The 13815-nt window shown below is 35.8% G+C and overlaps 1 protein-coding gene across 2 annotated transcripts in view; it reads right to left on the bottom strand.

Moving 5' to 3' along the window:
* Positions 1-13815, bottom strand: part of LOC150094342 (uncharacterized) — a 484937-nt gene that overhangs the window by 387732 nt on the left and 83390 nt on the right. For both annotated transcript variants that reach the window (XM_090412362.1, XM_090412363.1), the window contains exon 7: positions 9221-9352. In XM_090412362.1, the coding sequence (XP_090268488.1) occupies positions 9221-9352 (132 nt within the window). The remainder of the gene's footprint in view (positions 1-9220; positions 9353-13815) is intronic.

Here is a 13815-nt window from a genome sequence, read left to right as displayed (position 1 = left end):
CTGGTATGGTGAGAAGTCAAATGAATAAATTCATATGGAATAAGAGAGAAATTAATCAGAACACTAAATTAGCTGTATACAAGACAGTGTTCAAACCAGGTTTAACTTATGGATCTGAGAGCTGGTTCAGAATTAAAACACTTGACCAAAGACTAGAGACAGCAGATATGAGAGTCCTGAGAAAGATTATAAGCATGAACAGATGGCATCAATGGCAATATCATATTAAAAACGAGGATATTAAGAAAAGGACTTGACATTGTCAGCATCTAGGAATGTGTTAGCAGAGCTAATCTCAGGTGGTATGGTCACTTAAACAGAATGGGAGAAGAAAGATTAAGAAAACAAGTATTCTCTGCCAGGTTGGCAGGAAAACGACCCAGAGGGAGACCAATATATAGGTGGATTGATACGGTACAAAGTGCCTTAGATGATAGAAATATAAGATCTGAGAATGTTCAAGTCTTGACAGGAAACAGACTGATTTGGAGGAAAATTGTAGATAGAAAGTTAGTAATGATGTAATTTTTTTTCATGTAGTACTATCATATCCTGTACACCCCTTGAGGGTACATGGCAGGAATTTGATGATGATAACTATAATAAGGTGACAAATGCAGTGGACAGGAGAGATGCATATACTTCATCAACACCACCAAATTCTTGAAATGTATCCTCAAGGTGTGTACAGGATATGATAGTACTACATGAAAAACTTACATCATTAAACTTCCTATCTACAATTTGCCTCGAAATAAATCTGTCACCTATCAAGACTCCAACATTATCAGATCTTATATTTCTGTCTTCTAAGGCACTTTTTTTACTGTATCAATCTATCTACATCTTGGTCTTCCTCTGAGTCTTTTTTCCTGCCAACATGGCAGAGAACACTTGATTTGTTAATCATTCCTCTCCCATTCTGTTTAAGTGACCATACCACCTGAGATTAGCTCTCCTACATTCCTGGATGCTGACAATGTCAAGTTCTTTCCTAATATCCTCGTTTTTAATATGATATCGCCATTGATGCCATCTGTTCATGCTCCTAATCTTTCTCAGGACTCTCATATCTGCAGTCTCTAGTCTTTGGTCAAATGTTTTACTTCTGACCCAGCTCTCAGATCCAAAAGTTAAAACTGATTTGAACACTTTTTTTTTATACAGCTAATTTAGTGTTCCGACTAATTTCTCTCTTATTCCATATGAATTTATTCAATTGACTTCCTACCACACCAGTTTTGTTGATTCTGTTGTCTATTTCCATATTTAATTTACCATCTTCACTAAAATCGTGCCTAAGTAGCTGAAATATTTTATTTATTTTATAGCTTCTCCATTCACAATGCAGATGATATTTTCAATGCCTCTGCCTATTTTTATTGTCTTGTCTTGTTATTGCTGACATTCATACCAAATCTATTACAACAGTTATTTGATTTAGTCAGGAAATATTGAAGACTTGTATTGGATTTATTTAAAAGTATAACATCATCCGCATAAAGTAAACAGCTGAGATTAACATCTCCAATTGTGATATCAGGTTTAATAACACTTTCCTTCATAATGTGATCCAAATAGATAATGAATAACATAGGGGATGGGGATAATGTACAGCCTTGTCTGACACCAGATTTAACATCAAACCTTCCTGTACTTCCTTCAATTCTAACTGTTGAATTCCAACTCAAATAAAGACTTAAGTATTGCTTGATATAATGCGCCATTGACCATATAACTGTAGCATTTTAAATAGCTTTTCTCTTGGCACCTTGTCATATGCCTTTTTCAGATCTACAAAACATAAATACGCATCTTCTTTATATTCTCATGATTTTTCAACTATTAGTTGTAAAGTAGGCAGAATCATTGAAAATGTCAACTGCATTGTGAATGGAGAACCTGTGAAATATTTCAGCTACTTAGGCACGATTTTTAGTGAAGATGGTAAATTAAATATGGAAATAGACAACAAAATCAACAAAGCTGGTATGGTAGGAAGTCAACTGAATAAGTTCATATGGAATAAGAGAGAAATTAGTCGGAACACTAAATTAGCTGTATACAAGGCAGTGTTCAAACCAGTTTTAACTTATGAATCTGAGAGCTGGGTCAGAAGTAAAACACTTGTCCAGAGACTAGAGACCGCAGATATGAGAGTCCTGAGAAAGATTAGAGATGTGAACAGATGGCATCAATGGCAATATCATATTAAAGGATATTAGGAAAGAACTTGACATTGTCAGCATCCAAGAATGCGTTAGCAGAGTTATCTGAGGTGGTATAGTCACTTAAACAGAATGGGCGAGGAAAGATTAGCAAAGCAAGTGTTCTCTGCCAGGTTGGCAGCAAAACGACCCAGAGGAAGACCAAGATTTAGGTGGATTGATATGGTACAAAGTGCTTTAGACGATAGAAATATGAGATCTGATAATGTTGGAGTCTTGCCAAGTAACAGACTGATTTGGAGGAAAATCTGTAGATAGGAAGTTAGTAATGATGTAAATTTTTCATATAGTACTATCATATCCTGTAAACCACCCCCTTTGAGGGTACATGGCAGGAATTTGATAATGATGATAGTTGTAAAGTGAAAATCTGATCCTGACAGCCCCCTATTTGTCCTGAATCCAGCTTAGTCTTCACCATGCTTCCCTTCCACATCCTTCTCAACCATTCCTCAAGTATACTTGTATAAATCTTACCAAGAACACTCGGTAGGGAAGTACATCTCTAATTCTCACATTCAGTTTTATTTCCATTTTTATTATGGTACTATGAGAGCTTTACTCCAATCATCTGGAATTTGTCCCTCTGTCCAGGCCTTCTGTACTATACAGTGCAGAGAATATCAAGAATATCTTGGATTTTGAGAACAAAACTGCTGAACTATGTTTGGCATCTACACATATTCTAATCAGCCTAGATATTGTTTTGTAGTTTAAACATACCTCTGGAAGATAATCTCAATTTACTTCAAGATTTTCCATCTGATATTCTTTCAACTTGTTTTTACATGGTTAACTACTTATGAGAAGTGGAAAGAGCCATGATGGGAAACTTGCTCTTCCCACATTGGCTATTTCATTGGGAATTTTGAATTTGCAAACCACTCTGAATTACCAAACCTAGTCTTCACAAACTTTTATATACATATCTTGATCATCATAACCATTTCTTTTTTTTCTTTACCAATCTGTTCCAAGCTTTCTGAGACTTCTCTCTTGGACTCCATGCTTTTTCCAAATCCAAAAATGTCACATATAGGCATATTTCAAATTCCAAGTGTCTCTCTTTCAACTCTTAAAGCAGAAATCAAATCAATAGTTGAGCTCCCATTTTTAAAACTAAATTACTTTTCTCTTAGTCCCCTTCTCTATTTTATCCTTTGTTCTAGTTGCTATTATATTTTCATAAATCTCTGCACAGTGACACAATATTATTATTCATCTAGAGTTACTATACTCACTTCTTGAGCTACTGCTACAGTAATCTTGTAACATTCTCACATCAACTTATATCTCTTAATAAGTGCCTTTACATTTTTTCTATTCACAAGGCACTGCAAATTGCATTCTCTCAACCTGTCTTCATATCCTACATTATATAGACCTGATACTAACTTATGAATTTTCTCTGACTCTTATCTAAAATATCCTCATCTGCTGGAAAAATATAAAGTTTTCTAGGTTACCTGGTATAATGCTTTGATCAGATAACTTGCAGGAGGATTTCAGCAAGAGATCCTCCTGCAAGGACACAACATCTGTTCTGCTCCTTGTAGAACAGATGTTGTGTCATCTGTTCTACAAATCATCATCAAACAGCTGCATATCTCCAGTTAAGCCTGTTTCAATATCATATACTAGAAAAATAATCCCTTGTTTCAATTATCAGGTAACATCTTCTTTTTCCACACCAGTCTAAAAATGTTGCACAACCATTTCAAATCTTAACTAGTAGAAGCACTGGTCAATTCAACAGGCAAATCTACCTATGATGATTTTCCATAGTGCCTCTTCAACCTCTGTCAGAAATATTTCTTTATTATTTATTTCACTTCTATATTCATTTCAGTTTATTTTACTCTTATTTTCATCTTTGCTTAACAAATCTCAAAATGATGATGACATGACATCCCAATCTCTCTTCTACTGGTCACAAGATTTGTATCTCAATTTACTAAAATACTTCAATTACTTCTTTTATTCTTCATAACATTTTCTTATTTTCATTAATATCTTCCTTCAACTTATGTGTAAATTGACTCTGCTTTTTATCTTTTCTTCTTTATTTATATTTTTTGCATGGTTCTTTCTCACATTATAAACAATTCTACCATTGCTTGACCTAGTTTTTATCAATTCTGTATAATATCCTGTTTAACCACATAACTGCAGCATTTTGAACTTCTTTTGCTGCTCTTCTTAATTATTTTCTTAATCTAAAAACTTGACCTGACATCCCATATTTAGCATGAAACAAGCTTGTTTTTACCCCAAGTTTCTCTTCCACAATTTTTTCTTGGACTCTTCTCAAGCATGCTTTCATTAAATATTATGGCTGCAGAGCTAACCACAATCAGACAAATCCACAGGTGACAGATAATGGATCATCACCCAGATATGGAGAGCAGATGTGAGACAAGCAAGGTAATCTGATGAATAAGCAGTCCTAGACCAACAGCAACATTGCCATCAGGGGTGGTAGTGGCAAGGTCTCTCAAACCAAAATGCAATAGAACCATAAGACAACAATATTATATGGCACCCTATGCTGTCATTAAATAAGCATGCCCCTGGAGGTACCTGATGTCCAACTGGTCTGTTCCATGTGAGGAACAGCCTCTATTTTGGGGATTGATGGTAGGCTGCACTGCCCCCCCCCCCCCCCCAGCTAAGAAGTAGACTTCTGACTAATATCTCACTTTGGGGTAACAAATGCCAACTATGGTATATCCTGGACACTACAAGAAATGAGCACACAGTATCAAAGTAGACATACCAACTCAGACATCGTCTGGGTCAATAAGGTTCACATCCATAGCTTAGGGTAATAGTGTTTGAAAAGTCCACTACAGTCTCCAAATCATTTCAGTCACCTTAGAAATGAATGAATGAACACAACCAAACAAGAACATTGAGAATTGTCTGAATATCCTCCAAAATGAATATCAAAGGATTCACACGATTAAAATCAGAGATACTAACTAATATTCTTAGCAGGCACAAAGTAGACATTGTTGCCCTACAAGAAACTTACAACACTTCACAAGGAAATACTGCCATTTGTGGCTATTCTTCTCACTGATACACCTGTATGTGTGTGTATAAGCCTCCTTTACTTAACTGGCAAAGTCCTACACTTCCTCATCCATCCCATCCTGGAATTATCATCGGAGATTTCAACTTACACACTACATTATGGGGATAAAATAATGATGACAACTCAAGCCTGAAAATTATAGATTTGATGTTAGAAAACGACCTCCACAACAGCAAGTAACCCAAAGCCTTTACATCTGGAAGATGAAGACCAGAGACAGCCCCTGATCTCTGTTTTACTATCACTGATATGGAAGGAACCTTTATGACCTCAACCTATCAAGTACTGCCTCCTTTTCCCCACAGCCAACACAGACCCTGCATAATTACTGCAGGACTTATAATACCCAGAATCAACAACTTCCCAATATTTCAATGAAATCTCAGGAAAGCAAACTGACCAAAATGTACTAATTTCACTGAAAACAACATCAAAGGTTCAGAAAGTTCATCTTTTCAATCTATTCAAATCCTCTCGAAGATCCAAAACATCAGCACTATTACTAATAACCCTCTCAAGCTTCACCTCATCTGCAAACAACTGAATATCTCCCTGTAGTCCCATGACAATATCTTGAGACTACAGGGAGATGTTCAGGAAGAATCAATGACACAAAGATTGCTGTTTAATCTTTATTATTGTTACTGACATAAAAATTGCTGTTCAATATTTATATCAATGATATTTTCTCTGGACTGCAGGGAGATGTTCAATTGTTTACAGATGATGTGAAGCTTGAGAGAGATATTAGTAATAGTGCTAATGTTTTGGTTCTTCAAGAGGATTTGAATAGGCTGGAAAGGTAGACAAATGAATAGGGATGTCAGTTTAATGAAACTAAATGTATGATTTTAAAATCTGGGATCCACAGGTGGGATAGTTCATACTCACTTAGAGGTGGAGAAAGCAAGGAATCTCAGAGTGATTGGGATAGAGATTCCCAGGATATATTGCAAAGGTTGTGAAGATATCTCAGAGAATTGCTGCAATGCAGTTCTCCGAGATATCAGTCCAATTTGTATAAAGCTTTGATTTCTGTGCTCAGATCTGCCACTGGGATTTGAAGGAGATGAAGTAACCTTGGAGAGGATGCAAAGACAAATAACAAAAATATCAAGACTGTACAATTATGAGGACATGCAGACTGCAGAGTTTGGTGAATAGAAGACAAAGGGGATATGATTGAGACATTTAAGTTATTGAAGGGTTATTATCATGTTAACACTGAAGAGATTTTTCATATGGTAGAATGAGGGGGAAGGAGCAAGGACAAGGGGACTTCCCTGGAAGCTGTAAAAGTGTCTACTGTGTCCATTAGTAAGAAATTCAGAGGACATATTACAAGAGTTGGCAAAACAGCTCAGAGGATTACGTGAATGCTGAAGAACACATTCACAATGACAAGAAAAGATAGGGAGGTTATTATCCCTATTTATACGCTATGATTCGGCCACATGTTGACTACTATGCGCAGAATTGGTCACCTACATTTCTTGGAGGATCAGGAGGTGGCAGATAGGATTCAGAGATGAGACCAAGCTGGTGACAGGTCTGTGGAATGTTCACTATGAGAATAGACTGAGGGTGGGGAGCAGTGTTGCAGAGTTTAGCTGACAGGCAGAGGAAAGGGGGATACGATATGATATGATGGAAACATATAAGTTACTAAAGGGATTCTTTAAAATTGACATAGAAGAAATTTTTCAATACATGGGGAGTAGGGAGAAAACAAGGGGGGGTTACACTTGGAAGTTGTCTAAGAATGTGCAGACTAGATTCTTGTCTGGAGAGTGATAAATGAGTGGAATGGATTGCCAGAGGTGGTTGTAAGCATCCAAAGGTGAATAGGTTTAAGGAGATGTATGATGGGTAGTATGTTAATGGATAGAGTGGGTCTCCTTTTGACTCCATGGAGTACCCATACAAATAATAATAAAAGTAAATTTTTTGCATCAAGAGTGGTAAGAGCATGAAATGAATTGCCTGAGAGGATCGTGAACATGCAGACAGTGGATGAGTTTAAGGAGTGGTATAATAGACTTTATGTTGATCTCTGATGATGAGTCTTGTGACCCCATGGAGGTCAGGAAATAACAATAATAACAAAAAGGCAAAATCCTGGCTATCTAATTTCTTCTCATTAATAATAAATGATGAATAACTCCCAAAACTCTGGCATGAATCAAAATAACAGCCTTGCAAAAACCCAATAATGTTTAAACCCAGCAGAGAACAGGCTGGGTTTAAATATGGCAGAAGCTGCTGCAACCAGATCCTAATTCTCACAGTCCATATAGAAGCTGTACACCAAAAGGGTTTAAAAACAGGTACTGCCTTCATAGACCTAACATCAGCTTATGACACTATATAGAAGAAAGGTCACTGTATAAAGCAGCCAAAATAATCAACTGCAAAAAAAAAAAAAAATTACTAGAACAAATGCTCTCCAAAAAGAAAATAACGGTTCATCTGAATTCACAAAATAACACATTTATTCTGCAGGATGGATTGCCACAAGGATTTGTCCTTTCCCTAGCTTTATTCAACCTGTGCAGAAGGGATATCCCTCCAACAGTTAACTGAAAGTTTATCTATGCTGATGACATAGCTATCACCACCCAAGACAGTACCTTCCAAGGCCTTGAAAAAACACTGAGCAAAAGATGTGAGCTCACTACAAAATTACTTTGAAAGCTAGAGACTATTTCTTAATACCAGCAAAACTGTTGTTTCTGCTTTCCAATAAATAACCACGAGGCTCATAGAAAACTAAAAATAAACTTCTGCAACAGGACTCTAATCTATGAAAGTAAATCCTTATTGTCTTGTGACACACTTGACCACAGTCAAACTTACTTAAAACATTTGGAAAAAACTAAGTTAAAGATATCTGACAGGAACAACATCATAAACAAGTTGACAGGCACAACTTAGGGTTGTAATGCCTCAACTCTTAGAACAGCAGCCCTGGCTCTGGTTTTTCCTGTTACAGAGTATTGTTTGCCAGTTTGGAGTCTAAATCACCACACGACTCTCACTGACACAAACAGCTTAACATAACAATGAGAATTATTTCTGGTATCTTAAGATCTACTACTCTCCCATGGTTGCCTGTTCTTCTTAAATTCATCACTCCTCTATGTTAAAGAAGAGAAGAGGCTACCATCAAAGAAATAAAGAAAATCAGAAATAACATGTACCTTCCTATACATCAAGATATCTCTCCACGTCCACTTACAGATCCCCCACATAGCTTGTGGACCAGATGATGGTCCCCAGGACTGTTGGAGATGAGTGTGTGTGTGTGTGTGGTGCTGTGCAGACTATACATCACATGATGACTGCCCCACATACTCCTTCCCTGGAGGTCTCAGGAACTTGCATTTACTCCCAGAATTGAACTGTGAATAACTGGAAACTTTAAGGATACCAGGCCCTTCACTTAGATACTCAGTATGGAAAGAAAAATGGCTGGATTTTTCTGCTATAAACTAGATGTTTTATTACTAGATATCATTTGATGAAACACACACATATAATCTATATAACATCTGCCACAAAACAGCCAACTTCAATAGTCTCAGAAAACTGAGGACAATAATTGGAATGTAGAGACAAATATGGGATTGTGCATGCAGAGATTACTCAAATATAAGAGCAATTTTTAGTACCATATTCACATTAAACATTACTTTTGATATATATTTTTAATAATCCTCTTATTTTTGAAAGAAGCATAACCAGTATCTAGAAACTTCATTTTTCCCTAAAATTTTTAAATTAATACTATATGAACAGATTATTAATGGGTGTAAATTACCATTTCTATGATGAAAAATCATTTATTTTATCATTACATGAATCATAGTAATCTTTATTTATGAGTTATACATACAAAATAATACAGCCAAATATTCTGTAGTTTTGATCATCTGTTGGAGTATTTTGGGAGTAACATCTTCAATTTCATCAGAACTCATTTGATGTACTAGCCAATCTAAAACTTCTTCTTCTTTGGTAAGATCACCTAATAGAATTCAAATATTTCAATGCATATAAAGATAATATGAATTTTTAAACATAACTATAGATTACTAAAAGTCAAACATTCATTATTTATAAGATAAAATTTGTTTTTAAATTTCATGCAATAAAAATTCAATATTTTTATCAAGAATGGTTGGTGTATCATATATCTGAAGAAAGAAAGACAAGTTATAATTGATTATTTAATTAGTGACATTATATAATTTTTGTTAGATTTAGTTTATTATATAGATTTAATTCAATGCATAGTACACGTTTGGCTCAACGTGTTTTTATAAGCTTATTTTATATATATTAGTATAAAACAGCTAACTGTGTTGAAACAAAACCAGGACAATAACAGGCATGACATCAACTGCTCTGGGAATTTTATGAGGGACTTCGTGAGACAGGATGTTTTTTTTTTTTTTTTAAATGTGGCTACACCCTTTTATTTGTAAACATACAGTACATTTGTACCATGGGAAAGTTAAGGTTTTTTTTTTTTCTATTTTGACTGATTTTATTTTATTTTTATATTTTTACTTATTTTTTGCATAGTCCAGAAATCTTACTCTAGAGATCTTTTTCAAGCCACTGCAGCCTGTTGGTTGAAGAGTGGATACATTAACAACTCAACTAACCAGGCCAGCAATGTGTATTCACTATCAAAAGTGAGTAAGAAGCAAAAATGGGAAGGGTGAGGGTTGGAATTGTTATTTGAATGAACGTATCCGAAATGTTATGCAAGTCAAAAGGAAGATAATGCTCTAGTGCATGACTGTAAAAGAAAACACAAAAAATTGCAAGTGTTGTAAAGAACAAAGAGAAGAATACTGAAATAAGCAAAGCATAAAAAGTATAAATGGTAAAACGACATGATGGAAAAATAAATAAAAGAAATTAAATGAGAAAATTGCAAGGTGGTTTTAATGAGAGAAAACGCATGTTTTTGTGGAGTATCATTACACAACATAAAGCATGAGCAATGCAATTTGAGGAAATGTCTGGCATGCAGTATAGCAGAAAAGTACAAAGGAGAAATGAGATGGAAAAATAACAAGAATTTTGAGCACAAAAAAGCAGAACTAAGGACACTGTAGTGTATGTCAATTACATGATTAGGGCTGTGCTCAATGAGTGAATGACTAAATCACACTTTTTGGAGTGAAGATTACAGATATTACTGACAATGTCACATTTCCAAAAAAAAAAAGAAAGTAAAAAAGTTAATAATTCTGGATAGAATAAATGATGGTAATTGTATGAAGAAAAAAAAAAAAGAGAGAATATTAAAGAGTTACTGGAAAAAAGTAAAAAACTAGAATGAGGAAGTAAAGTTTAAGTCCCTTGCCAAATGTGATAACAATTATTAACACCAGACTCTATGGAGTCAAACAATGTTACACACAAAGCCCATTAAATTGTGCCTTAAAATCATTCAATATATATGAATTCACCATAATGTCAGGGAATGCATTCCAGTGACCAACCATTGTCCATGCAAAGAGCTTACTCCCTATTCCCATGCTCACACCCTCCTTAAACAACTTCCAGGTATGTCCCCATGTTCCATCTCCTTCTCCCATTCTACAAAATTTCTTCCACATTAACCTGTTAACAACCCACTATCAATTTAAATGTTTCAATCATATCTCCTCTCCTCCTCCTATCCATAAGGCATCGCAAACTACATTCCCTAAATATTATTATTATTTTGTGACATCTTCAAGGAATCCAAGGACTCATCGAGGGAGGCCACCTGCTCTATAGCTCTGTCTCCATTATCTACACCAATGACATCTAGCTTAATCTACTGCTCACCACCACCATTACTAGTATTTTTTTTGTCTGTAAATTGCATGTATCCTAAAGTCCGATTTGTCTGTATGTCCTCATGTCCCAAAGACCAGTTACGACCTTAGCCGGTCTTCTATGGAACGTTCCAACATATCCTCATCACCATGAAAACTACAAGACCAAATCTATGCATAATAGATTTGGTCTTGTAGTTTTCATGGTGAATTGTGGATTCCATAAGGCCTTATACAGGGTGTCCCAAAATTCATGCAAGAAGTAATTTTGATAGAAAACACAGGTTTTTAATTTAAATTGTAATTTCTTATTGATTCATAAAGTATACAGTACAGAGTTATGCATGGAATAGCATATCAGGTAAATGGCCTCCAAGGCTTTGCTGGCACATACGCACTCTTTTGTTGAAAGTTTCCATGACCGTTTTGTGGTTGAATTTCGTTGATATAGCGCTCAATTTCCTCCTTCAAGGCGTGGGTGGTCGTGGGCTTGTTGGCATAAACCTTAGACTTCAAAAACCCCAAAGAAAAAAGTCCAATGGCGTTAAGTCACATGATCTGAGCGGCCAATTCTGATCACCAAAACGGGAAATTACATGACCAGGAAATGACTCATTCAGTAATTGAATTGTTTCTTGGGCTGTATGGCATGTGGCACTGTCTTGTTGAAACCACATGTCGTCCACATCCATATCTTGCAATTTAGGCACAAAAAACTGGATTATCATGTCGCGATAGCAAGCACCATTAACTGTTATTGCCTTACCAGTCGCATTTTCGAAGAAGAATGGACCGATGATGCCTCCAGCCCAAAATCTGCACCAAACAGTGACACATTGTGGATGCATTTGTTTCTCAACAATCACTCGTGGATTTTCTGAAACCCAAATACGGTAATTTTTTTGATTTATGAAGCCATCAAGATGAAAATGAGCCTCATCGCTGAAGATGATTTTGTTAGAAAAATAAGCATCCACTTGTTGTTGTTACATAATCCATTCAACGAACTCTCTTTGCTGTGTGTGTGGTCAGTAGGCTTCAGTTCTTGAGTCAATTGAACTTTGTAAGCATAAAGATGCAAATCTTTCGTGAGAATATACTGTAGAGAGCTTCTCAAAATGATCAATTCAAGACCATGGTGCCAAACCGATGTTCCTGAATTCTCAGCAACACTCTCACGAACTGCTTCGATGTTTTCTGTTGAACGACGGCCAGAGTGTATAAGATCACTAATTGATCCAGTTTCCTTGAATATTTTAATTAATCTTTTCACAGTTGATGAAGTTAAATCACTATTCCGACCATATTTTGTACGAAAATTGTGAACTGTAGGTGCCAAACCTTCATTATTTTTAAAATATTGATCAACAATGAAAATGCATTGTTCTTTCGTGTAGCGCTCCATTTTTATTAACCCTGAACTGTCAGCTGTCACGCTGTCTTTTTTTTTCTCGTTGACAACACTTTACCGCACAAATGGCGCTAAATTTAAATCTTGCGTGAATTTTGAGACACCCTTTACAATGGAATCAGACTTATTCAGCCTTTTGACATTCAAAATACATTCACACATTGATGCCGTTATGTATTTCTTTGTCAGATCTCAAGCAGCTTTTATTTCTTTACTGCTCAACTTCTCATTCTGTGCTATAGCTCCAAGCTGTCTACTAAGCTTGTCATAATTACCAACCTTGTACTTCCACATATATCCTTTTCTCAGAGAAGTCTTCATATGGATAGCAACCCATCATCATCATCATCATCAAATTCCTGCCATGTACCCTCAAGGGGTGTACAAGATATGATAGTACTACATGAAAAAAATTACATCATTGCTAACTTCCTATCTACAATTTTCCTCCAAATCAGTCTGTTACTTGTCAAGACGCCAACATTATCAGATCTTATATTTCTATCGTCTAAGGCACTTTGTACCGTATCAATCCACCTATATCTTGGTCTTCCTCTGGGTTGTTTTGCTGCCAACCTGGCAGAGAACACTTGATTTGCAAATCTTTCTTTGCCCATTCTGTTTAAGTGATCATACCACCTGAGATTAGCTCTGCTAATGCATTCCTGGATGCTGACAATGTCAAGTTCTTTCCTAATATCCTCGTTTTTAATACGATATTGCCATTGATGCCATCTGTTCGCGCCTCTCATATCTGTGGTCTCTAGTCTTTGGTCAAGTGTTTTATTTCTGACTCAGCTCTCAGATCCATAAGTTAAAACTGGTTTGAACACTGTCTTGTATACAGCTAATTTAGGGTTCCGACTAATTTCTCTCTTATTCCACATGAATTTATTCAATTGACTTCCCACCATACCAACTTTGCTGATTCTGTTGTCTATTTCTATATTTAATTTACCATCTTCAGTAAAAATCGTGCCTAAGTAGTTGAAATGTTTTACTTGTTCCACAGATTCTCCATTCACAACACAGTTGACATTTTCAATGATTCAGTCTATTTTCATTGTCTTTGTCTTTTTATTGCTGACCTTCATACCATATCTATTACAACAGCAATTGAATTTAGTCAGAGAATCTTGCAGACTTGTAGCGGATTTATTTAGAAGTATAACATCATCCGCAAAAAGCAAAGAGCTGACATTAACATCTCCAATTTTGATAAGCAGTGATGACAGCACA

The sequence above is a fragment of the Typopeltis vanoorti genome, chromosome 22 (assembly GCF_054136105.1).
Source record: "Typopeltis vanoorti isolate ZY-2024b chromosome 22, IOZ_Tvanoo_1.0, whole genome shotgun sequence".
In the NCBI taxonomy this organism is placed as follows: domain Eukaryota; kingdom Metazoa; phylum Arthropoda; class Arachnida; order Uropygi; family Thelyphonidae; genus Typopeltis; species Typopeltis vanoorti.
The sequence above is the reverse complement of the archived record's forward strand: the minus strand, read 5'-3'. Positions and strand labels throughout refer to the sequence as shown.